This window comes from Echiichthys vipera (genome assembly GCF_963691815.1).
Source record: "Echiichthys vipera genome assembly, chromosome: 8".
Taxonomy (NCBI): Eukaryota; Metazoa; Chordata; class Actinopteri; order Perciformes; family Trachinidae; genus Echiichthys; species Echiichthys vipera.
Window position 1 is genome coordinate 28,126,921 of NC_139833.1, and position 25,883 is coordinate 28,152,803.

The 25,883-nt window shown below is 41.7% G+C and overlaps 2 protein-coding genes across 2 annotated transcripts; one reads left to right on the top strand and one right to left on the bottom strand.

The window, feature by feature from the left end:
* Positions 1 to 2,698: 2,698 nt before the first annotated feature.
* gdf6a (growth differentiation factor 6a) lies at positions 2,699 to 8,923 on the bottom strand. The gene is made up of 2 exons (XM_083918550.1): positions 8,526 to 8,923; positions 2,699 to 4,241 (listed from the first exon to the last, which is right to left on the bottom strand). The coding sequence occupies exons 1-2, from the start codon at positions 8,884 to 8,886 to the stop codon at positions 3,238 to 3,240; spliced, it is 1,365 nt and encodes a 454-aa protein (XP_083774676.1). The 5' UTR covers positions 8,887 to 8,923; the 3' UTR covers positions 2,699 to 3,237.
* A 7,529-nt stretch (positions 8,924 to 16,452) lies between these two features.
* sybu (syntabulin (syntaxin-interacting)) lies at positions 16,453 to 25,128 on the top strand (the record flags this gene model as incomplete). The annotated part of the gene is made up of 7 exons (XM_083919102.1): positions 16,453 to 16,476; positions 16,735 to 16,921; positions 18,463 to 18,663; positions 20,674 to 20,773; positions 21,582 to 21,734; positions 22,980 to 23,135; positions 23,964 to 25,128. The coding sequence occupies 7 exons, from the start codon at positions 16,453 to 16,455 to the stop codon at positions 25,126 to 25,128; spliced, it is 1,986 nt and encodes a 661-aa protein (XP_083775228.1).
* Positions 25,129 to 25,883: the final 755 nt, after the last annotated feature.

Here is a 25,883-nt window from a genome sequence, read left to right on the forward strand (position 1 = left end):
GAGGAGCCTCCGCGCACAGATGTGAGGTGTCAAGACTATTTGTGTTTCTGATGAAAAGGACCCTTCTCTTCGCCAACTTCGGTTTGCTTAGACTAATATATTAGCACCGAGTTTCAAATAAACAGAACTCTCTGTTTTTGCACTCTGACTCGGCGTGGAGCAGAGGGACAATAAGGCGGTTGTGATGAAGAATTTTATAGGAACATTTAACTTGAGAGTGAGGGATTGAAGCGGGTAAACAAAGCATTCCTTTCCCTTTCATCACCCTTTAACTGTTCCCTTTACATTCAGTCTCACCTACAGGCCAATGCCCACCAGACCGGAGAACTTGTCAAATAAATATAAATCAAAAAAGGAAAGGTTTATCCCACAGGTTATATGAAGTTTTTTTCGAAATGTACAGTATTTCTAACATAGAATCAGCTGCAAAGACTCATGGCGGTGCACAGTATCTACCATTGTGCACTTGTGAGCAGCATGGATAGCATCGCTCGTAGTAGCACCCCGGCCATGGTGTTCCAGACACATAGCCTGGAGGGCCATTTGGTTATACTCAAGGGAATGGTTGTTGTGTCAGTCATTTGCTGTGACCACTAAAGAGTGCACTTAGCATCCTCTGTTTCCCCCTAGCAAACATGTGGGGAGTGACATGATACTGTACAAGAGCCTGGACAACATATAACATTTCAAAGCAATTTCCTAATTGTTTCCAGGCCAAGGTCGATAGCCTATATGGAAGCAATCCCTTCTTTCAAACTTTTTTTTCATCCACAGATTGGGAAACATTAAAGTGTTAAGTAAACTTGACCCAGGCAGGCTAATTCATTGGGAAATAGCTGGGGTTCATGCATTCGGTGCCATATCAATGACAGTCAGTCAGTGGATTTCCTTTTGCTTGGATGGTCACCATATGTTTATATAGTGCAATCCTGAGGCAGCCACTCACTGAATGATCACATTTGTTGTCTATGATGATGACTGCTTACAAGGGGGAAGAATAGATTAGTTTGCATACCTGAAGGCAAATGTTTATGTGCTCCATATGCACTGTACTCGTTATTGGGGGATACTAGTGTCGATTTAATAAGCTTAGAAAGTCTCTATAACTATGTGCAATGGTCTATAATTGCCACAATATTATATCTTTTCTTAAAATGTCATTCAGTGTGATTGTATACCATGTCTTTTTTAAAGGTTGTGTGTAATTTAAGCATATCTAATCATCGAGGAAGAAATAAATGTGATTTTTTTTTCCTGTTGTTCAGGTCTACATGCTGTATTATTTTTTCATTGAATTGATCCATTGATAAAACACAAAGTTGGACCTCTTATTCCTTTGTATAGAAAAAGAAATGTCTGACAATGTTCTTATTGACTTTTTGTGCATTTGTGGAAAGTCAGACTCTTTTAAAGGGGAACACCACATTAATTTAGCATTCCAGTATGTTATTCCTATGGACTAGGAAAGTTCTATCAGTATTTGTGAACATGAGCTGCTCTCTCAGAGTCAGAAACCAGGGAAGGAAGTCTCAAACGTGCGATGTCATCTCGTATAAAGTTTGGAGCTGCTCCATAGACAGTGAATGGAATACTGATTTGTGTGCTTTCTTTTTTCTACCTTTATTCGCTTTATTCTATTGTTGCGTTTTCAGTTGTGATTCAGGAAAGCTTTAACATCGGTCTCAATTCAATGTCTATTGAGCAGTTCCACTTTATACCTGATGACATCACAAATTTGAGTTTTAGCACTCTAGTTTTCGGAGGAGGTGGGAGACAGTTGTTCATGTTTACTAATATGTTTGGACTGCCTTACAACAAAATAATAATGTGCATGATTTTTGCAAATGAGCGTAGTTCCCCCTTAAAAACAAACAAAGGGGGTTGCATTAATCACCAGAAGTACCAGACTAGTAGACTTTGTTTTGAATTTTATTTGTACAGTAATGGTGTGGAATATTATCCAGTAATATATGTTTATAAATGATCTTATATATCATTGTAAAAGCTCTTTACACTCTAACTCAATGCACCTCAAAACTCAGATCCTATATGCAATTATGAGGTAGACATTAATAATGGTATTTTCCACCCTCTGCCAGAACAATATCGAATACACCTTAAATTACTCTTATCAATGTAAGAAATATATGATTATCATGAAACTCTGTACATCACAAATAATAAAATAATTATAGAATAGAAATTATACCGATTTGAGTGCATTTTGTATATTTACAAAGAAATGACGTTTTCTCATTTCTTCATTCGTTGCACTTTGTAAAGTTTTCGACTGTACAAATATTTACAGCTCAAAAAAAATAATGAACAGCAGTGCATTCAAAGCTAATGTGCATTTAAATATCTTCTCGTTTGCGAGTCTTTTTTTCCTCTTGTCTCTCGTTGTCAGCGTAGACAAACTCTCGCTGACTGCGTGTCCGTGGCGCAGCCAGTTGTGGAAGTGCATTTCGTAAAGATGCAGACTTTTGAGCAAAAAGTTCGCCTCAGTATTGTGTGCTTCTTTTATTTTTTACAACAGGGCCCCGGTCCACCACAAGTCTGGTTTTGTGTCCTTTTCTGTCCGCAAAGGCGCACGAAGCCTCTCTCTCAATTGGTCTCCAGAAAGGCGAAAATCTCTTGAAGGCATTATTACCACCATCTTATCTCCTCTCCTCAGACCAGTCTGCGTGTATGTGTTTGGTAGATTAGACATTCAGCCCTTTTATTTGGAAAACAGGCACTTTCTCGAGCCTGTAATGACTCCAGCTGGACAGTGGCAATTACGGCCTGGATGCACATACCCAAAAGAGTCCGGCCTGGCTGGCAGGATCCCACGGCAGAGCTGCAACAAAGCCCACTGAGCCCACTGTCCTCTGGCCTTGGCACGAACAGGTGCACAGTCGCACTCAATAGGCTCCCATCTCGCCTTGTACCCATTCCTTGCGCCGTAGGGACACGTCTCCCTCTCTGGGAAACAAAAGCCTGTTTGATGAGTGAACACTTGTTGCGTGGATGGGGATGAAGGCGTGACACGTTAAGGCAGAGTGTGTGGACGGTCGTGACTGTACTGAGTCTGAATAAATAGCAGATATCACCTGTGTGTGCATCCCTTTTGAATAAAGACAAGGCGCGTCATGCGTCAAAGCATTTCAGACCTTGTGAGGGCTTTATATCTTCAACCTGGGACCCATCAAGACTCATCTTCGATTGTTCTGTCTGTGTTTGAATGAGTTAGGGCCGCTACCTGCACCCGCACTGCTCCACCACCATGTCCTCGTACTGTTTATACACCACGTTATTGCCCGAGTCTATGTACAGGATGCTGATGGGGCTGAGTTTGGTGGGGACGCAGCAACTGGGCGGGGTGCTGTTGGGGTCCATGGAGTTCATGAGCGTCTGTATGATGGCGTGGTTGGTCGGCTCGAGGTGCGACCTCAAGGGGAAGTCGCAGACCCCCTCGCAGTGGTACGCCTCGTAATCCAGAGGCGCGATGATCCAGTCGTCCCAGCCCAGCTCTTTGAAATTCACATGCAGCGCTTTTTTGCTGCACCTGGATTTGGATTTCTTCCCGTGCCTCTTCCCGTGTCTGTTGCTCAGCGCTGTCCTCCGCCGCCGCCGGGGTCCCTCTCCTTTAACCCCCCTCAGTGACACCCCCTCCTCCTCCTCCGCCGCCGCCTTTACCACCACCGCCGCCGCCGCCTCCTCCTTCTCGCCGACCGACCTCCGCGACTTGATCTTCTCCTTCATCTCGTTGAACAGGTTTTCCCTCTTCTTGGAGCGGGTGTAGGCCACCAGGATGGCCTTCTCCTGCTGGGACCGGCCGCTCCTGCCCAGCCCCAGCTGCCTCAGGTCCACCTCGGTGTTGGATTTGCGGAGAGTGACGCGGAGCTGGAAACAGAGCTGGTTCCCCTGCTGCTGATATGGATGATGGTGGTGATGATGATGATGATGGGGGTGATGATAATGATGCTGGTGTGCTTTAAACATTTCCCACGCGTCCAAAACTTCCCAGCCGGCCTTGGTGGAGTCCAGTGGGTCCAGAGACCTGGAGTCCAGCAGTCTGTCCGAACGACAGGGGTAGAGCTGGATATCGTAGAGGCCCGTCGTCTGAAGGGAAGTCTGCAAAACCCCGGGCGCTCTTCTGAATATCCTTAATTCCGCCCCTACCAGCTCCTCTTTGTCTGAAAGGGTTGAGACATCAAACAGATACTTTTGTCTTCGCAGAGGAGAGTGCAAAAGATCGTCTGCAAGGATAAAAGAAGAAAATAATTGCAGTCAGATTCACTTAGGGTGTACAGTGTTCACAGGGATGGGGGGCTCACATTCTCCAAGAGAGGCCTTCTCTCTCTCTCTCTCTCTCTCTCTCTCTCTCTCTCTCTCTCTCTCTCTCTCTCTCTCTCTCTCTTGTTTTACAAACGTCCAGCCTGAACCTGTCTGAAACAAACTACAGCTGACAAGAACTCAGAATGGATCAGAATGGAAAAAGCTCACACCACGTGTTACTGGCAAAAACATTGCTGGTTATCCAGCATTAAACCGGCACTAGCTATATTCTACCCATTTGACCCCTAATGTTTCCTACTTTGATTTGACTACATCCTCACAGAATTCTCTTGATAATAAAATATTGTATAGGCTAATGCTAAATGCTAAACGAGGCTTAACTTCACAGAACTCGATTTAAGGTTTCCCCCTCCTCGAAGTGAAGTTTCATGCAAATGTGTTGCACATAAGTTGAAATTATTGTTCATGTCACACAGCAAGTATTTAATCTCACATGTTCCAGAAACGCATGTTCAGTATTTATCCACTGATCCACTGTCATTTTAGGGTCAAAATTCGTTTTTGATATTGCAGTGACAATAATCCAGTAAACTATGGCTCAAATGTAATGCCATGCCACTTTTAATCAAAGCCTGTGTGTTTTAATGAAATAAATTCTGCTTTCATTTCACTTGACGACGGATTGATTATTCATTTCCAGCTCCTTGACAGGCTGGAAGAAAACTTTTCCTTCTTCACGGTCTCAAAAGCTTTTAAATGTAAGCAGGAGTCCGAACATTGCAATCTTGGTTCGTTTTCTTTTTTGGAGAACTCTTGCAGAGTTGTAAGGCAAAGACATGCAGAGGAAAGGAAAGACAAGGGGCCTAGTGATGTGAAGGCCCCCGGGTGCTGCCAGACACAACGGACCAAATGCGACTTGGCCTACTGTACACTCAACTGAACAATACACAATTAATGCATTATTCCCTGCTGGAGACCAAGGAGGCCTTAAAATATTCCACCAAGGCGAACCAATGGGACTGGAATCTAACGCTGTGGAACAATGCGTTTACAAAACACATTAAATATCAGCATTGGAGTAACAAGGGGGTGTGTTTTTCTACAAACATTTCGGATCAGAATTAAATATGTTTAGCATAATGTTATCACGTATATTACGTTTATTAGAGTATAGACAAAATTAACGTTTTGCTTCAACAAAAAGTTATTTGGTACCATTTTCCGTTGATGTCGTTTTTTTCTATGAAAAACGGAAAGAAATCAGCAAAAAAAGAGTGAAATCTTTTCTTTTTTTTTGCTTTTTCCCTTTTTTCGACAGCAGGACCTGGGATATTCAAATCAAGATTTTTTTTTTTTTAAGACAACCTTATTTACGTTGGGTTAAAATGTCACACTTTCCCACTTATATACAAACACAATCTTTTAAAGCCTTAAAGCGGAATTAAATTCATTGTTGAGACCGAGGATGTGTGGTCTTTTGCCTTATAAAATCAAAGCCCGTTGCCTCGGCTGATTGTCTCCATTTTTATCTGGACGTTTAAAAATAAAAAAGTAATTAAAGTGACATGCCTCCATCTGAACACCCCTGTGATATAATCTGTAAAACTTGTACTAAAGAGATATTTGAATGGAGTTGTCAGTTTCCCTCCGTGAACCCTGCCGAGCCAAACAGTAAAAGCAGATTGAAACCCTGTGCTCGTTTCGGTGACTTTGAGCGTATGGTCTGCATTAGGATTCTTTTTTTTTTAATAAGACCTCAAACAAATCGAATACAAGTTCACCAAATAATTAACAGTTCTGAATTCCCAACTTCCTCATTAAAGCACTTCCCCTCTTATATTTCATCTCATCCTGCCAACGACAACATTCCCCTTAAAACGCTCCTGCACGGACTTTTACTGACTGACTGACTGAACACACTGTTGGAATTATTGAGAGATATTCGTGTTGACAGTTAAAACATTTTAGAGACTTTTCATAATTTCATTATTATGTAAAAGGGCAATTTTTTCCATTACGCGTAAGATGCTTGACGGTGGATAATTGGGAGGGACTGGGGTGGACTTTATTGCTTGGTTAAAACGGCATCCTGTGCACTTTTGTTTGACCTTGCTGCTTGTATTTGAACAAATGCAAAACATGTTTTTGTCATCTATGCCTCTGTTTAGAGAGAGAGAGAGAGAGAGAGAGAGAGAGAGAGTGAGAGAGAGAGAGAGAGAGAGAGAGAGAGAGAGAGAGAGAGAGAGTGAGAGAGAGAGAGAGAGAGAGAGGCCGGGCTGCACCATCTGCGCTTTAATGAGTTACCCCAAGTGCCAAAACTAATTTTCAGATTGGGGTTATTCTTTTCTGATGTTGCCTTTTCTGACCTCCAGGAAACACCCTGCCTGCTTTTATAAGCACAATTCATTTACCTACAAAAGTGTGAAGGCCAAAGAAGCCGTAGCTCTTAGGCGCACTCAGTAAAACCTGTCTCTGCATGGATGAATAATGCGTAAAAGACGTAAAAACCTGTTACTTTACGCGTCAAAGGCTGCCACCGTGTGTATTTCTTTCCTGGTGGAGGCGATTTAAAAAACGAAAAACGCCCAGCTGAGGTTCATTCTACATGTTAATGCAATGCAACACTTAGGGGATGCTGGGAGGGATCCCAAAAGAAACCAAAGGCGCTTGAGCTGAAAGAACGGGAAGAAAAATAATTTTCCGTAATTAAAGTGGCGGTCGCAAAGGGAGGTTCCGCAGTAAAAACACGTACCACTTCACAGTGGAGGAAGTGCTCTTTCATTTTTTTCCCCCCTCGTCGTTTTTTGGTGATGTGCCCATCGCGGCCGAGCTGGGTCATTATGGGAGAATAGACAGTGTTTGATATGTTATGACATGGACACTCAATTAGATCACCGAGTTCAAATACTCCAATCAGCCGTTCGATGCCAAGCAGCTCTCAGAGGGTCCAGCTCGGGGTCACAGCCAGTGACACATCACATCAAAATCACAGGAGAAAGCGAGGCGTTTTTCCTATCAAATCAGTTCACACTGCAAGAAATGGCCACACGGACGAGCCTTTAAGCTTTTGAGTTATTCTTCCAACGTCATTTTTTACTTCCGAAAATAAACAATTGTGTGAGGGTACACCAGTTATTTCCAATGCAGTTAGGTGTTGTTGTGCAATTTGTATCAAATACAGTAATATATTTTCAAAGTGGATTTCACTAAACGTTAGTCCTGGAAAAAAAGGTCGGTTTGCACTGAAAATAATTGCAGTTGCACCTCACCTATAGGCAGATAATAATAGGATTTGTGCAGATGACTCTGGACTAAATAACTCCCAATGATGGATATTTTTTGCAGCGCGCAGTCTCGGGGTGTTTCAGACCGGAGGGAACGCAAACAAAGATAGCTTTTATTTCCCCTGCAAAGATTAACTCGGCTTATGTCCTCTTGTGTGTGTTGGATGTTTTTGTGTTTATCAGATTGTGTTTGTCCTCGCAGGCCAGTCAAATCACTTGGTTACACGTGTTAACTGACTCAAACACCTGCTTCTCACACCGACCCACTCTGACATGGCCCCCAGCTCCCTTTGTCAGCACAAGTTGGCCAAACTGGACACCATAGTGACAGCAGACTGGGCTTTTTAATATGGGCCGGATTTGGGGGTTAACCTCGGTTTTTATTTTAAATGTCCGGGCTTATTTCACCGTGGAGATTAATGTTAAAAAAAAATCTAAAATGAAGCTACCACCGAGTGTTCCCCTAAAACTTAAAATCCTCTGTATTCAGAGGAGGTTGGGAGTAGAATGGTTTTTGCTGCAGCCTGCACTGACAGTGATTTACAGCCTTCATTAAGAGAGCGCCATAATTAGTGTTTTACTGTCGTGTTACCCAGAGGTTAATTTAAGCGTAATATAAGTTAATACTCGGAAAAAGTTACATGTTTGGCGGCTGTGCGGCAAATATATCCGAACACAACCGCACAACTGCTCATGAACAACCTATGATCTTGTAGTTTTCAAAACTTTTCTTTTGTTTAACAATTATTCTTGTGATTTGTGGATATTTTGTTTTTAAAAGTGCATTCTGCGCGTTATTTTTGCCTGATCTAAAACATGCGCAAAAATTGCCGTTGCGAGCACGTTTTTTTCTATACTTTTCAGCCACAGATCTATACAAAAGCAGTCATTTAAGGCAAAACTATACCACAGAATTATGCAGGAATGAGTCGAGGGAGCTGGCAGCGGACTGAAACCAACCTGTTCCTCTGTCCACAAAACTTGTTATGGTGTTGGCAGATTTAGAGGAGCGGAAAAAGCTTGCGTTTAGTCCGAGCTTCTCTGCAGCCGAGTATGTCCTGTATATAGAGAGCATGTATTCATGCGGCACAATAGAGTCCTTTAGGTCTTCTTTGTGATGGCCTACGATAGGGTGCGTAGACGCGAGGATGTCTTTTAGGATTTTGGATGACCTTTGTCCATCCCGATGAGAGATCCGGGCTCCCCTGTTTCTCCTCGGCGCAGAGGGAGAGATGATAGCAGCAGACTGGAAACACGGTATATTCCCAAGGAAAATAAGGAACAGGCCCAGATATAGCGTTAAGAGTCGAGATGCGTCCATGGTTGGAAGAGTCACCGGGAGATCTGAAGAAACTCTTTATTTCCCGCTCAGTGAATTTGGATTCGGGGGCCGCCGGAGTCGGAGATGGTGTGCGCATCAGGGTCGGAGAACTGTTACTTTTGCGCCCTCCGGTCGCACCAGAAGAAGTGCGTTTTGCGCTCTTGACTCCACACAAGAGTGGAGACTGTTGGGCCGAGAGAAACACGCCCACATGGTCGCTGAGTGCAGGGCTTTCCAAACAATTCTGTGTCACAGACCTCGAAACAGACGCGCACTAGAGCCAAGGGACCGCCACAAGACACACACACACGAGAATCCAAGTGGGAACGTTTTTTGAACTACACCGTCCATAGAGAATAATTTATTTCGGATGACAATAACCTAAATTGGGATATCATTTAGGGAATCGAACTACGATGAAATGATTTCTTGTAAATCGTGCTCCTTTCTCAAACTTAGACAGAGGTTTGTCTACACAGGTAGCTACTTCCGTTAATACCAAGTTTATAAAGTTGACAAAAGTAGTTTCTTGTTTACACAATTTCAGAAAACCTAAAACAAAGTTATAGTGCTCCTTATCACAAAGTCTTTGAGAGTCTGAAAGTTTCCAAGGACACGTCAGATCAGATTAGATTAGATTAGATTTTACGCACAGATAGACTGAAAACATCGTGTTAACAAGGTACTCATAAAGCAGCGGCATTTTTTAAAGAAACATCATAAATTCTATTTAGTATGACATGTTTTTTTTAGCGGGAGATTAAATGATGTGGAATCAATACTAGCATGTATCAAGGCGGATTCAATTGGAGTATTTGCCTATGTGTTGAGCGGATGGCATTTGAAAAAGAGAGACTCAACTCATGGAACTACAAGCTGAGGGCAGAGGTCTCGTGCATTTAAATGTGACATAGAGATGTGATCACAGTGAACCTAAAACATTTTGCCTTCACATGGAGACGTTCAAATACATCAAACATGTTTTTAAATCACACTAGTGACCTCTAGTGGACACCACCATTCGTTACAAATCGATGTGTCCCATTTATAAAGAAACCGAAGGAAACGAGGACAAATGCTGCATTCACGTGCACTGGGAAAATCTGGCTGTATGATTCTATTGAAACAGGCTCAACTCTGTCGTGTAACAGGTCAGTGATCCCCCGTTAAAACGGTATAAAACTCGTTCTGATCAGCTTTCACGCACGGACATAAACGTCTGGTTTTTGTCTTACAGTAAAGGACACGGGCCAATGTTCTATAGAAAATCTAACAATGAGTAAAGGGGTTTCACCTCAAACTGTGACAATAAGTCCATTATATCTTTCAATTTGAATTGGACATTCCCAAAGACATCATAGTACATTACAGAATGCAGCCGATTAAGAAAAATGGGACCTGTGATAACCAGAAAGATGCATGCCACCAACAGACAGATTTATGCATTTGTAATTCTCAAACTGCGTCATAGCGGTTTGACATATCGGTGTCTTCTTGCAGTCATTTGCATTTCGACTGCTCTTTAAAACAAGGCACAATAATGCAATTTTACTGATCAAAGTCAAGTGAATGTAATTTGTACAAAAATGATTTGCATCAATAACATGATAGGCAAGTATTTTAGGCTCGCATGGAGGGTTGTCCCTTTCTTTAGCCCTAATAAATAAAAAAGTTGGGCGTTTCACTGATTCAGGTTACAGTGATGGAGATATTCATGTCAATGCATTTAGTTATGTTAACCCGCAGCCCACTGGATGACATGATCAAGATGTGCCCCAGCAGAGGGCATCAGTGATAAGAACACCGACTGCTGCTCCTGAGTCACATGCTAACATTTGATCCAGTACCACCCAGTGTCAGTGCTTCCCCGGAACACAATCTGAGCCCCTTATGATGATGAACGCCTGTGCAAAGGAAGATACAACACTAACGTAAGGCCTGCAGGTTATCTCACAGAGATACGCGACACCAATTCATTCCCATAGTGGGCTGCAATCACTGTCAATCGGGATATCATTTCTACACTTGATTCAATGACAAGGTTCTTCAGGCGAATAAGGCGTTTTTACCGTGTTGTGGTATTATTTTAGGATGGACAGGAGTTAGCGCCTACCTCCATGATTTCAGCACCATGGAGAGCAAACTCGCTCTTACACTGAGGACATAGACCTTCTGTGTGTGTGTGTGTGTGTGTGTGTGTGTGTGTGTGTGTGTGTGTGTGTGTGTGTGTGTGTGTGTGTGTGTGTGTGCGTGCGTGCGTGCGTGTGTGTGTGTAGGAACTATTTGGATGAATGTTCTAAAATATAAAATTGATTTCGGCGATGATATTCATATTAGAATGTGCATCCATGACTAATGTATTATTAATGTATCATACGTTGACAGGCATGTCACTTATATGTTGGTCAGACTGCCATGTTCACATGTAGCTCGTATTATACGCCAGCCTGTCTGCAGTTGATGGCTCTATGAAGGAGGGCAGTGAGTGGTTAAGTAATGCCTCGCGCGTTATGTAACGCACTTGGGATGGTCGTCATATTGCGCGTGCATTGACAGCGGTCTCACTTCTTGTCCAATCGTGTGTGTCCTCAGTCTGCACACAGCTCCCCTCCACCCGACATCCATCCAAACAGCAGAGCGGAGGCTGGTACCGTCGGACGGAGAACCAGCAGCGGAACGACCCTTTGTGCTTCACCGACTCATGCGCATCCTTCTGACAAGAACCACCACCGCCCATCCAGGCAAGCGTTTCATTTATTGTCCTTTCACGGGAAATCATTTTAAATCAATCCATTATGACCATTCGGTTAGAAAAAGGAAATCAAAGTAACACAGGGCGGGAGCAGGTGGTCTGAGCAGGAGCTGTTTACAAGTTCAGGAACGAGTCTTTTTGTCGAATCACGCAAATGTTCGCACGCCTCATACATGTTTTTGGGCTGGTTCTGGGTGAGGTGTGGACGCACGAGGTCCGGACTTTGGTGTTTACATCACTATGGCTATATCGTAATTCGCGTGCCTTTATTCTAGAGGCACCTCACGGAGAAAAACATTGATGAAACCAAACAAAATCTCCATGTATCGGTGGATACAACATGAAATGATGTAAAACAAGCCGTTTGGAGGCAGTGTGCGAGAAGATGCTGTCATTGTCAGGGCACATCAGGACACGAACGTCTCATAAGCCTTTCTAAAGCATGAAAATGGTGAAGTGAGATGTGGAAAACAAAGGGAGGCATGTGAGCATGTAAACACATGGGAGGGTCTTTTCAGTGGTGAGAGCAGTGCTTCTATTTGATGGCTCATAAGCTTCAGCATGTTGCATTTAGTGTATTATGAGAATGTTGTGTGTTTGTAAATGGTTTTAGCATCATATAGGTTCCATGTATACAAACTGAGAATGAGTCTATGGTCTATGGCAGTCTTCTGTGTTATTATATAATGGTATAAGTAGGCCTGCAACTGATAATTTTTTCATTAGTCTGCAGATCATATTATAGATTTATCGATCCATCCATTTGGTTAAAAAAAACTGTCCATCCCAGTTCCTCAAAGTCAAAAGTGATGTCTTTAAATGTCTTGTTTCATCAGCTCAAAACACAAAGATTCTCAGTTTAATATGATGCACAATAGAGGAAAGCAGGAAATATCTACATTTGGGAGGCTGAAAAGAGAAAAGAGCATTTTCTGCCATTTTTTGCATGAAAAACGACTTTAATGATTAATGGGTTTTAGTTGCTGGTTAATTTTCTCTCGATGGACAAATAGTTGCAGCTCTAGGTACAAGCCTAATAAACTTATTCTGGACTGTCAGAAAGGCATTTTATCAGTTTTGGTATTGGTTTCAATGTGCTTTGATCACTGAAAGTCAAAGTGAAAGTCAAAGTACTCAGCAATGACATCAGGCAATGATGATGCAGTCTGTTTAGAGGTTATGAGCTCAGAACAAGTGTTGCAAATGACGTGCTACTCAAAAAGAATGAATTTTCAGAGTACAATTGTTTCCTTTATTCAAACAAGGATGCTCAGTGAAGCTCACACCGTTCAAAACTCTACCATTGTCTGTCACTTAGGAGTCCATCAGAGTGCATCAAATGTTCGTCATCACTTGAATTACATAACTTAAAGCCTTAGAAATCATATAAATAGCACAAAGAGTAAGTGCATCATGGGGTTAATACTGAGATAAAATTAGAATAAACAGCTTCGCATTAGTCCATGTGCATCATCAACATTAGAACTGGGATGGATTAAGGGAATTTATTATTCACGCCCATTCCATGCTGTTTTTAAAAGTAGACCATCTGGACAAGGAAAATAGCTCAAGTGGAGGCTTAAAGACTTGTTTATCAGTCATGTACAAATGATATCAGCATCTGACAGCACTGACATATTTGATCTAAGTCTTCCCTTCCCAGTATGTCTACTTCTTAAATCAGGGCCCTCTTGCGTTTGGATGAGTTGTTAGAGTGATTGTGTAATGCTTACACACAGGTAGTTTGTTCGTCATGCTTAGGAGAGCTGAAAATCCTGTGTTTGCAACTTAGATAATGCTTAGCCTGTCGCTCAGTGGGTAGCCAATCAACATTGTCCGGAGTCAAGCAGAGGATGCATGTGCAGAATGAAATGCATAATCCTACTTTAGAGGGGCTGCTTCAGAACAAACACCGTGGAAACAGGCAAAATGTCACCACAGCTAAGATGAAACAATCCAATTAGAGTTACTTACTTCAGGTCGCAGAGCGTAGACAGGGGTCCGCGTCCAAGCATCTCACAGGGTTTCAAGGTACAAGTTGACACTATGAGTGACTATCAGCTTATTATATTATCCAGGCACCAGAACAAATAGCATGAAATGATTCTTTTTTTAAATGATATGGCTCAGCTCTTACTCTTTATTTTCATGTTGACGTTCCTTCGCATAGCAGTTGCATTTGCATTATAAAAGTCACATCCTAAGATAGATAAAGCATCCCTCTATCTTCTCAACCCCACCCTGTTTAATGAATCATTTTTTACCCTATTCATTCAGCTCATATTTTATTTCTTTCCGAGCACTTAACTAGTGCACATAGTCATTTCAGGCTCATTGAAAGACTTCTTTAACATGCATTATTAGTTTCTTTTTCTTGGTTTTAAATTTTAAAAAGATCAGCTGAACTCCTAGTAAGATAGTCTGTTAAAACATAAAGCAAAATATGCCATAATCATATGCTGCAACAGCTGAAATGTAAGTCAGTAGTACTTAGATAAGTATAGACAGAAGCTCCCTAGCTCAAGGACACAGTGTTCATTCAGTTTGAAAAAAACACGGTACAGCTGAATGGTGAACGCCCTCACACCACCTCGGCCCACTCAAGATATTTTCTCAGTGAAGGACAGCGTTTCAGAATGAGCAGCCGAAGCTTTCACTCTTTTCAGATTCACACATAATTGCTCCCATCTAGCTTGAGTCGTCCATGCAGCGTTTTCCCTCCGTTGCTAAGACTGTTGCTAGGGCACGGCTCTGGTTGCTCTGCAAAGCTTGGTGCCTATATCTGATTCTGTTGTGCCAGTATGCCAGGCAGCTTTGCAATCCTACAGTATGATGATACTGTGGATGCCTGAAAAAAAAAGTGAAACTGTAGGCAAAGTGATGTAGGCCACCCAGAACACAAATCTATTTTTGAGTCTGATAGTCTGATAAAAGGTTCAGTTTGATTCCCACGAGTCTCTGTTCTATTTTTGTAATCCTCTTTGGGCCACGGTGGTTTTGAAGAAAGGATTTTGCACGAGTCTTGGCTGCTCATAAAGGGAACTTGACTCATACTATAGGTCACTTGGTGATATAATTCTGTCATTGATGGGGGATTGTTTGAGAAAGCCTGGCAAAATGTGAGAAAATGTACCATCTGGATAATTGGAGGTTCAGATTCACTGATGTGACAGCAGTACACAGGCCTTGGGGTCAATTACATCATTCCCAATGCAAAAAAAGAAAAAAACACGTATGCACTTACGTAACTGACCTCCTGAGGCTGCGATGTTGAGAAGAAACCAACAGGCGAGAGGAAGTGAAGTGATTGTATAAAGTTTATTCAAGCATATTCAAGCGTGAGAGAAAACCTGCATTATTTAGCTTTAAAGCATTAATAAAATATGTCTGTTCCTTGTTTAGATGTACATGTAAAGAACGAAAAGTCTTTACAAGAGGTCTACTTTGGTCTCTATTAGTCAACTTTATTAAGAGGATATAATATGACTCCATCACCTATTAGAAGCCCTTTGTAGCTTTTGGCAGGCAGCTCACAGTTTTGGCACAGAATGTTTGCTGAGTAAGTGATATACTGAAGTTGGACAGATGAAATATTACTGTGGTTCATCCGATCATCTTAATCCAGGATGAATATGAAAAGAGTAATACCAATCTTTCTTCTTTTTAGCTGTATCTGTTTAGTCTGAATTCTCTACTCTTTTGAAACCACACGCAGATGATTCAACAGGTATTTAAGATTTATTCATTTCGTAGATTTGCTTTAGTCTTATTTTTTATACCACTATAAAGAAATAAGACTAAAGCAAATAGCCACAGTAGCATGGCCCTCTGGAAATGTCGGTTCACCATTTTAGTTCAGACTAAAGGATTTCGACAACTACCAGATTTATTGCCAAGAACATTTGTACAGAAATTCATGGTCCCATCATGTGTAATCTCAAACTAGAAAAGATAAGGTTTACTGTAAATGGATGGGGTTTTCACGTATTCAGATGGCTTTGTTGAATTTGTGAAGCGGTTAGATGGGCTCCAGTTGGATTGATCGGCTTTCAGAACCACTGTAGCTGTGCCCTAGCTGGCTGAGGAAGAGTGATAGAATGCACTATTTAAGTTTCTTTTCTTTTCTATTTCTTTCTCAATTGCTCTAAATCTATTGCTTTATGATCAAATATGTGCAAAGCTAATGATATTCCAGCTTCATCTGTACTTGCTGATTTGCAAATGTTAGCATGCTAACACACTAAACTAAGATTGTGCATAGTTTAGCCTGTTAGCTAATGTGCTTAAGGCATTAGCACAGCCATAAACTTAGTCTTGTTAGCTCATAGTTTTACACCTTTTTAATTGTTTTTGCTGTTAAATTGTTTGCCTTCGTTTGAGTGAATTTTACAAAATCTGATTTTCTGTTTATTTTTAGGGTCACCGTCTAGAATTTGTTGCACAGGTCATAAATTAGTCATTGAGTGTGGTCTTTACCTACTCTGTAAAGTGTCCTGAGATAACTTTTGTTATGATTCGACACTATAAATAAAATTGAATTGAATGTGTGTGTGTGTGTGTGTGTGTGTGTGTGTGTGTGTGTGTGTGTGTGTGTGTGTGTGTGTGTCTGTGCGTGTGTGTGTGTGTGTGTGTGTGTGTGTGTGTGTGTGTGTGTAGTGGTGGGTGGGATTTAGTGGCGTAACAGAGGGCTCTTGTTAGTTAAGGGCTGGAGTGCCAAGTCAAAACGCTGCCACATACACAGGCCACAGAAAACATAACGTACCTGATTTTCTCCTCCTTTTCATCTCACAGAGGAAAACGCAGCGTGAAGCACAATGGGACCGTTCCAAGAATATGAGGTGAGTCTTATCGTTGCTTCTGGTCACTGCTGATACGTAGATATGTTGAATGCATCTGTCCCAAATATAAGTATCTTTTTTAAGCAATGTAAGTAAAGAAAGAGATGGGTAAAATGCGGCCTTACAGTTATCATCTCAATCATCTTCATCTTCAATTTTTAATGAATTTGAAAATATTGTCATCCTCAAAAAGAAGGTAGACTGAGTAAAGCTAAGTGGCTACATCCCTACGGCTCTGACAGATGTTGCTTTGAACAGGAAAAGAAGTCACCAGAGAAAGGAAGCCCCCGCAGCCGCATCCCACGTTTGGTCCTCCATCCCTTCCCACCAAAGGACAAAGGTTCCCCTATGTCTGATTCACCTTTTTCAGAGGAGGAGGGGAAGGAGTGTGACGGCAGCTCAGACCACTCCAAAAGGACCATCAGCACCAACAGTTTTTGTTCTGGTAAGACCTTCAGCTCCAGTCTGAGGACAGCTGAGTTTATAGCTGAAAATAACCTCAAATGTAGCCTCAGATACATTTACAGCTTCATTTACAGTCTGTAGGTGCAAGATTGTATTGCATTGGTTGCTTTGGTTGGTTAAATCCTTACTGTACGGGTGATGAAAGCAGTGGTGGCAGAGGTATTCAGAAAAGTGTGAAAATACTCCATTACAAGTAAAAGTCAAGCATTAAAAAAATCATTAAAAGTACTGATGATGCAGAATAGATTTTAACATATAACATTTTATCATTTATGTAAAAAAATGTTGGAGATGGAGCTGATTTTAGCTGTTATGATCGGATTGAGCTTAGTTCCAAAAATAAGTTAAAAAACCTGACAGTCTAATCAGATGTTTCTGTCATAAAGACACTTGTTTCATGAACTTTTTAGAAACAAGTGTGAGAATTTTGAAAGCAGACAGAATAAGGGATCACTACTTTGTTCTCGAAAACTTCATAAAAATCTGCAATGGCAGATTTAGATTTTTGCCCTTGATTTAATTGATAAGATTCAATATTTTTACAGTGTTTTCACTATGAGAAAAAAGTTCTTAAGTTGATTGGATGAACAGTTGTTGAGAAAATCGAAGGGTAGCCATACGTACAGAGACTTCTTCCATTTTAATTCAATAGCTCAACAACTATTGGATTAGGACCATGTTCAGGTCACAGTTTCGTTTTATCCAACACTTTGGTTTATGACCAAATATGTGCAAAGCTAATGATATTCCAGCCAAAGTAACGCATGCAATCAGCTTAATGTAAGTATAAAGTAGCAAGACAATGGAAATGATGATTTTTTTCATTCATTCATTATCCTTTATTTAACCAGGAATATTCCCATTGAGAGTTACAATCTCTATTCCAAGGGAGTCCTGGCCAAGACAGCAGCATAAACACACAAGTTTCACATTTAAAACCCAAACAACACCAAACTAAACATGACACACAACTTAACATGATAGCAGCATTAAAAATAAAAAAGCAGATCAGTGCTCAGAGACAGTACATGTGCAAATTGTATTTAAAAAGTCCTTAATCCTTAATCCTTAATCCTTAATTGATGTACCTCATAACTGTAGCTAATTGAGTAAATATAGTAAGTTAGTTACTTTCCTCCACTGGATGAAAGCCGTAACTATTCAGGTGATATTTTACCTTATTTTTTAGTTCAGCATGCTGCATTATATAACCAAACCAAAAAATCACTTATGTTTAGTTTATGTTCCCCTAAATTGGCCTCCTTAATAAACAGAGCAAATGAAACAAAAGGATTACCAAAAATGCCTGTGTGTACACTAAGTGTGTGTAGGTGTGCTGTGTAAACCACCACACAACAAGCACTTGACGACTCCTGCTATCTGAAAGTGAGTTGTGAAAGCTGTCACGCTATCTGTCAGATAACAGGCTGAACCTTGAGCTCTGAATGAGCAAGTGTGTTCGCTGCCTGCCCTGCGCTCCCTGTTCTTGGATATTACTGTCTGTGTGCCTGTCTACAATAGATGACACCGGCTGCCCCACTAGTCAGTCTGTGTCCCCCTCCAAAACCCCGTCAGGCTCAGAGCAGAGTGCCCACAGCTCGCCCATACTCCCCGAGCGCAAGACCAAAGTGAAGAGGGTGAGGGTGATGGCGGAGTGGAGCGGTGAACCACGGAGCGCCCCGAGGCACAAGAGGGAGCTGAGGACAGCCATGAAAGCCAGAGGTAAAGACGAATACACAGATGGAGATCAAAACATGAAAAGTTGTTTGTTTTTCAGAAAAAAAAAGAATAAGGATCAACAACAAAATCTTATTTATGAAAATAATTTGTGCTGATTGAGCTTTTTTTTTTTTGCACAGACTTACACACTGAATATGTTTATACCTGCATGCCAGAGGTTCCCTAAAGATCAAAGTACAATAAGTATGCATTTGTCACGTCAGCAGCTAGCAGATTCCCTGGTATGTTGACTTGAACAAACACTGGTGGGGAAGCAGCTTCTTGCCTAAAAGGAGAATAATAACTGGAGTGAATTGCATCTGTGCTCTCTTCTAGAAAGAGTGCACGCAAGCCTCTGTCCTGAAATCTCCCCACTTTTAATCTGAGGGAAGAAAAAAACTGCTTGATCATGAGTCAAACGGAGAAAGAAACCTGATTGGTTGAGGAAAATGTTCGGGAGCTTAGCCAATTAGACTGATTAGCAGGAGGTTTTATATTGATTGCGTGTGCACAGACCATCAGTTGATTCACAAGGTGGTGGAGTATCACTTAGTTTTGAGTTTTTTCTTGACACATTCCTCACTGGACATGGTAATATGGTTTTGTTTGATGGGAAAAGATGCTACTCTGGTATGGCTTTCATCTTTAATCATTTCAACATAATATTTGTTTTTATCCATCAAACAATGAGGTTGAGATGTTCTTTGCTTCAGTATTGTGCTTTGTATCTGTCTTGTGACATTTTAGCAGATCGTTTACTTATTACAGGATGTAATTGGTTAATTCTGTTAATGGCACTTCTGATCATATGAAGATGTTCCCCTCTTCAAACTTGCATTAGTCTCTCAAAGCATATAGATTATGGGGAGTAGCCCATCCAAAAGCTTTTGAGATTATGTTTCAGGCTACAGTTAGTCCCTCCATCAGGGAGATTTGATGGAAAATGTAAAGTGGTGTTTTATTCTACACTTGATCCTAAGAGACCTATGTGTTGGTGCTTATTAAAGGAGAGGCTAAAACAGACACGGCAAACATGTTTCTTGGTGAGATGCAATGTGTTTTGGCCTACTATTGGTGTAAACTAGTGAAATGTTTAGCTGTGACATGTTTAAATAGGGTGTTGGATTAGCAGAGGAAGAAAGATATTTTAAAGTCAACAAAATGACTCTATCTCAAGTTTGCTAATGTTTGCTTATTAGCCACCACTCGGTCATATTAGACAAAGTGAGGCCACAGCAGGGAGCAAGGGTGTTATGTTTTTTGACATTAGTTTCTAAATGACTGAAACACTGAAACAGAACTGTAAGTAACTGAGTTTTTAGCATAGAATTAAAAAAAAATACATGAAATGTAGCCACATGGCATCAATGCTAATCGCATGAGAACTCTTAGCACCTGGTTTACCAAAACTATCTTAAATAAAGAAAACATCTAAAGAAATAATTTAGGTAACAGGACTTAAAGTTGATATTGACCACCTCAGTTATACTTACAGTATGACTAAAAATATAGAAAAAAGATTGAAGAACTCAAATTGCTAACTGATTATGTAACTTGTGAAATGTCCCAAAGTTTAAGAGCAGGGACTATGTCAGGGTAACAGGGCTGAGTAAAAACCTGGGGACACCACTAAAATGTGTATTTTAACAAACATTATGAATTGTATGTCCAACTTGGAAATAGTCACACTATAATACAAGAAAATGATTTCTGAATGATTCTAATCATTATATTTCATGGTGAAGTGTAGCTAGTGTTAGAGGGTGGGGATGGGCTAAAATCCTGTTTTTCAGTGTTCTAGGTAGACATCATTAAGGTTTTATGTGCTGTTTCTTCAAATTTAAATCAGGACAGAGCTGAACCATTAACTACCCCTCTGGCAAATATCAATGCAAGGCATGAAATGTCCTGAAGAGGCACCGATTCGGTGGAATGGCCCATATCACCTTTTCAAAATTGTATAGTCCTGTTTTAAGTCTGCTGGGATGCTGAAACTGATGTTGGTCCCTGCAGGTAGTGAGGCCGACTTCAGCTCCTCCAGCAGCACAGGCAGCCTGAAGACCAGGGAGGGCCTCGCCTCCATATCAGCCGGAAAGAGGGCTCCTTCACGCAGGTATGAGGTTCATGTATTTTTTTATATTATCAGTATGGTCTGCTGGGGTCCCTCACTAATACTTGTACTAAGGCAGTTCTAGCTTAAGTAAAATGGGAATGTTCATCATGCATTAAACGTTCTGTTTGTACAATTTTCCTGGAATTAAAGTGAAATTCCGGCATAAAATCATCCCAGGGTCTTTTCGGCAAATACACTCCTCAAATAAGCCATCGAGACAATTTTTTTTGTGTAACAACTATTAAGGGAGAAATACCGGACAGTCAATAAAAGCCGAAATCTGCTAACACAGATAGCTCGGGGCAGCCAGTGAACGCATTAAAACTGCTTTTATAACCACAAATACTGCTCCAAATAACACCAAACCTCTGCAGCAGCATAGAGTCCTTACACATTAACCAAAGCACCAATGGGCCCCTTCTTTTTGGATTGCAACTTGAATGGACTTTACTGTGAGAGGAGATGGTACCAAAGCCAGTAGGTAAGTCTTTCAAAACACTCTTTTAATAAACTCCGGGTTCACTAACGTTGTTGTTGTTGTTGCTTCGTTTTATGTGTAGGGACTCTTTATCATGCTACTGCAGAGGTTTGGTGTTATCTTGACCAGTATTGGTGGTTAAAAAAGCTGTTTTAATGTGCTCACTGTGATGCCCCAAGATGAGCAGCGTTTTAGCTGCATTCAGCTATTAGCGACTCACCGTGAATTTTCTGTTGGTAGTTAATACATGAAAAAAATTGTCTAAAAACAAAACGACGCTGGGTTTTACGCCGGAATTTCACTTTAATTCCAACGCTTTCTTTTATGAAGCCGCGGATCCCACATCAGACCGCTCCCAGTGTTCAAACCAGCCGGGAGCCCTACAGCCAATCGTGATGCAGAGCTCTACGCTCCCTACAGGACTCCTCCCAGAGCTGCCTCTTCAACCAACAGCAGCAGCTGCAACTCCAGCCCCACCTCCAGGTACTAGACATGGCTTTCACGTCATGCATTATTGATAATCACAGATCAAAGATGGTGGAGTTTAAAGTCGAGGGAGACAAAGGTGTTGGTCCGTTGTGACCTCATGTCTAATCTTTCCACACTTCTCCACTTGATTCATTATGAATTCAACCTTCCCTGTTTCAGGGAGAAATGAGTAGATTTTGGAGACTGGAGAGATTTGGGCTTTGCTCCAGCTCACATGCAGCTTACCGATGAGTCAGTGGGTGGCTGGATTAAGCTCGGACTGTTTTATCATTTCCTCTTACAGCCGTCTGGGATTATATTGGTCATGATTTGGCTGTGGTCGGGATTGAGGATTTAATATAGCAAGTGTCTGAATATAGGACGCAGGACAGGATTAGAGTGAACACACCTTGGTTTGCAGGAGAGAACAGGGTCATAAATATTTCAGAATGACAGAATTGATTAGTGAACTGAATAACCTGGAGCTCAAAAGTGTTTGGGACCACCATGAATTTCCGACATGGTGCTCCAGGCTCTGTAATACTTGGAGGGTTTACTTCTTAGGCTTTATGTTTGTTGGCAGCCCAGCCTAACCTAAAATTCCTCTCTCAGCAGTATAAATGACAAATCTTTAACCCACAGCCACTTGAGTTTTTGTGCAGTAGCAGAATCTGCACTCTTTATCTCATGTTTACAGCTTCCATAAATGCATTATAACCCTCTACTTGTGTTACTTTAGGACATCTTGCTGTCAGCTTTCCTAAGAGTCATGTGATATGTTTTCCTCTGGCATGCTACCTTCTCCTAGGCTGTTTCTATTTCTGGCACAGAAGCAGAGCGCTTGAATCAAAGCTTCAAGTATCCCAGGTTGCTAGGATATTGTGCTAGTGGAAGAGAGGGGTGTATGCTGCTCTGCATATTGTCCAGTGTTTTGTTTTTGTTTTTTTCTAGTGAGGTGATTTCTTCTTGCCGACTCTGCTTGTATTAGGATGAACTAGCATTTTGGTTGTTTTTTGCCTGTAGTCTACATACCAGTAATCCTGTGTCAGACAGTAATTCCAGGCTTCAGAGAGCATCTGCCCCGACAGCACTCTCAGCCAGACAAATTACCATCAGCAGGGAGTGATTTTCTGTTTAAGCATCAAATTGGTTTGTTTTCTGCTGTTCCTAAGTGTCTAGTTGGGAACTGATGGATAATGTTGGTTCAAAAGGGGTAAACTGGGCCTTTTTAACCAATATAATTGTCTCTCTAACCAACAGAAGAGCGAGCCTAGGCCGCTACCACTCCTGTGGAGACAACCATGGCATCAGACCACCTAACCCTGAGCAGTACCTCACCCCTCTACAGCAGAAGGAAGTAGCCATCAGACATTTGAAGACCAAGCTGATGGAGTCAGAGAACACAGTCCGTGACAGGTGACATGTTAGTTCAGATTGAGCAGCACAGAAGCTCCTGTGACTTGCCTCTGAAGCTTTTTATGGTTTTAAGGAATGCTAATAGTGGTTGTATCAGGGAATGGCCATGGTTGTGACATAAAGCCCACATACTGAAAAAAATAGCATGGGGCTACTCAAAATATAGGCTTGCAAGAAATATGCGCTGTACACAGACAACTTCTGATTCAAACCATATGATTAATCTGCTCTACTTTATTTTTTTAGTTATAGGATTGGTTAGTTACAAATAGTTTGCCAAATTGACATTATATTATGCAAGTATTTGCTTGCTCGACAAGTTAGGTGAGAAGACTGATACAGTATCAGTTTAATAGAAAGCTACCGCAAGTTAGCTTAGTATAAAACTGGAAATGGGGATAGTTTTAGCGTGGCTCTGTCCAAAGTTATGAAACTGGCACATTTTAAAACTTGCACAGACTTAACAAATAACATTAGAATTGGAGGTACAGTTGGACCGGATTTTGTGTGGGTTGTAACAATCTCCTTTGGCGCTATTGTGACTAGCTGGCTAACAACAAAACCAGTTGTGAATTAAACTGCTTCATATCACTGACACATTTTTGTCAAAACCACTCAGTATCCTTGCACTAAATGCAGCCAAGCAGCATCACTCATTCCCTGCTGCTTACATTATCATGCTAAGGTAATTGACGGCTGGCTATAGCTTCATATTTAGCATGGGCCCATAAATGAGTGGTATCATCTAACTCTTCTGCAAGAAAGGAAATGAGCCCATTTCCAAAATGTCAAAAAAAATTGAAGTAACCTTTTCTTCCCTCTTATTAGAGCGACAGAGGTTGAGGAGCTTAAGGCCCAGCTCAGCAGAATGAGGGAAGACTGGATTGAAGAGGAATGTCACAGGGTGGAGGCTCAGCTGTCCCTCAAAGAGGCTCGCAAAGAGATCAAGCAGCTGCGTCAGGTGGTGGAAACAATGAAGAGCAGCCTGATGGAGAAGGATAAAGGAATACAGAAGTATTTCATTGACATCAACATCCAAAACAGGAAGTTGGAGTCCCTTCTGCAAAGCATGGAGCTCGCCCAGAGCGGTGCCAACCTCCAAGACGAAAGCACCTTAGACTTCCTCTGTGACAGCCCCAGTAATAGTGGGAAGAAGATGGTGGGGGAGGAAGAGGGCGGGATGGAGCTTGGGGCGGAGGCGATGGCAGACAGCGGGCTGCTGGTAAACGATGAGATGGCCAACAGAGCGGACATTTTGGAGCAGGTCTTCATGTCCACTGCAGTGGATTTTATTCAGGACTCCAGCGGCAGCCTGTGTGCAGGGACAGAGTCTGGGCCAGGGGTGTCGGCACTGTCAGAAGAGGGACGGTTGATTAATGAATCTACTGCAACCCCACCAGCTCCGGCAAACGTAGCTTCCACCACCATCACCATCACCTCGAGCACACTTCCCCAACAGAATGCAGAAGATAAAGAAGTCCAGACTGACATAACACCCATGTCTCCAGACCTGCAGGCTCTGCTTCTGCAGCTACTCAAGTTCCAGGAGGCAACAGCGGGGGACACAACTCTGCCAGCCTCCAGCAGTCTTCTGGGTCTCCAAAACCTACCCACCTCCCCTTCAACCATTGCCAATCTTCCCGACCCAACGCCTCCCCCAGAGAGCCCCGACATCTCCACCGATTCCGGCATGTGCTGCTCAGAAACTGCAGATAGCCGGCGGTTTATGGAAGAACTGGATTTTAGCGTCGGTGAGGAGGAACCTTGTCTGTCAACAGGATTGGATGTGGTCGGCAAGCGTTACTGGAGCAACAGCTTCCTGGTGGATCTGGTCGCAGTGGCTGCCCCTGTGCTACCCACGGTGGCTTGGCTGTACTCGCGGCATGGTGTGGACGGAAGCGCTCCAGTATACAACATTGCTGCTCTTATCAGGGGATGTTGCATCATGGGATTGCACTCTCTTCGTCATGTCGCTCACAGACCGGATGCGTAAAGGCTTCCACTTCGCATGCACACGCCTAACATAAAACTAAAAGCACTTAAGCATCTTTTCAAAAGTATTTGTGAGATTTGTTACGTTTTTGTTGAACACTTGATATCAATGCAGTTATTTTGGTTTCAACACTGTTACTTTGCACTGTACAGTTACCATGAGTTGAAGTAAAATGGTGACATGAAAGGGATTATTTATAAAAGGGGTTATTTATTTATTTATTTTATCATTTACATGTATAAGATGATCATCAGGGTAGATGGTTATGTATTATCGTCCTGTGGTATACAGTAGTTGTCCTAAGGTTCTTTGTTATGGATGAGATTTCTAGGAGGTGAAAGATTAAATGTTAGTTTCCATTTGATGGGTTTGAAACTGTTTTGAGTTATTGTTCATAAAGAAACCCTCAGCCAAAGCTTTAATGTGAGTTCACTGTTGTTTTGTGAGAAGTGTATTTTTATTTTATTTTTTTCCCCACCTGGAGTAGAGCTTTATTCAGTACAGCCCTTGTATTGTTCATAGAAATAAGTTGATGCTTCAAAGCAATTGACACTTGTAATGTGCCTGAGCTATGTGCAATACTTGTGGTTTACATCAAATGTCCTATCTTTTGTTATTAAAGCATGATACGTTATGACATTGTGTTGTGGCTTTTGTAGTGTGACTTTGTAAGCAAGTCAAAAGTTTGACTTGTGTAACGGTTATGTAAAAACCAAAGCGAGGACTGGGGTAGCCCAAGTTTCTTCGTTTGCACA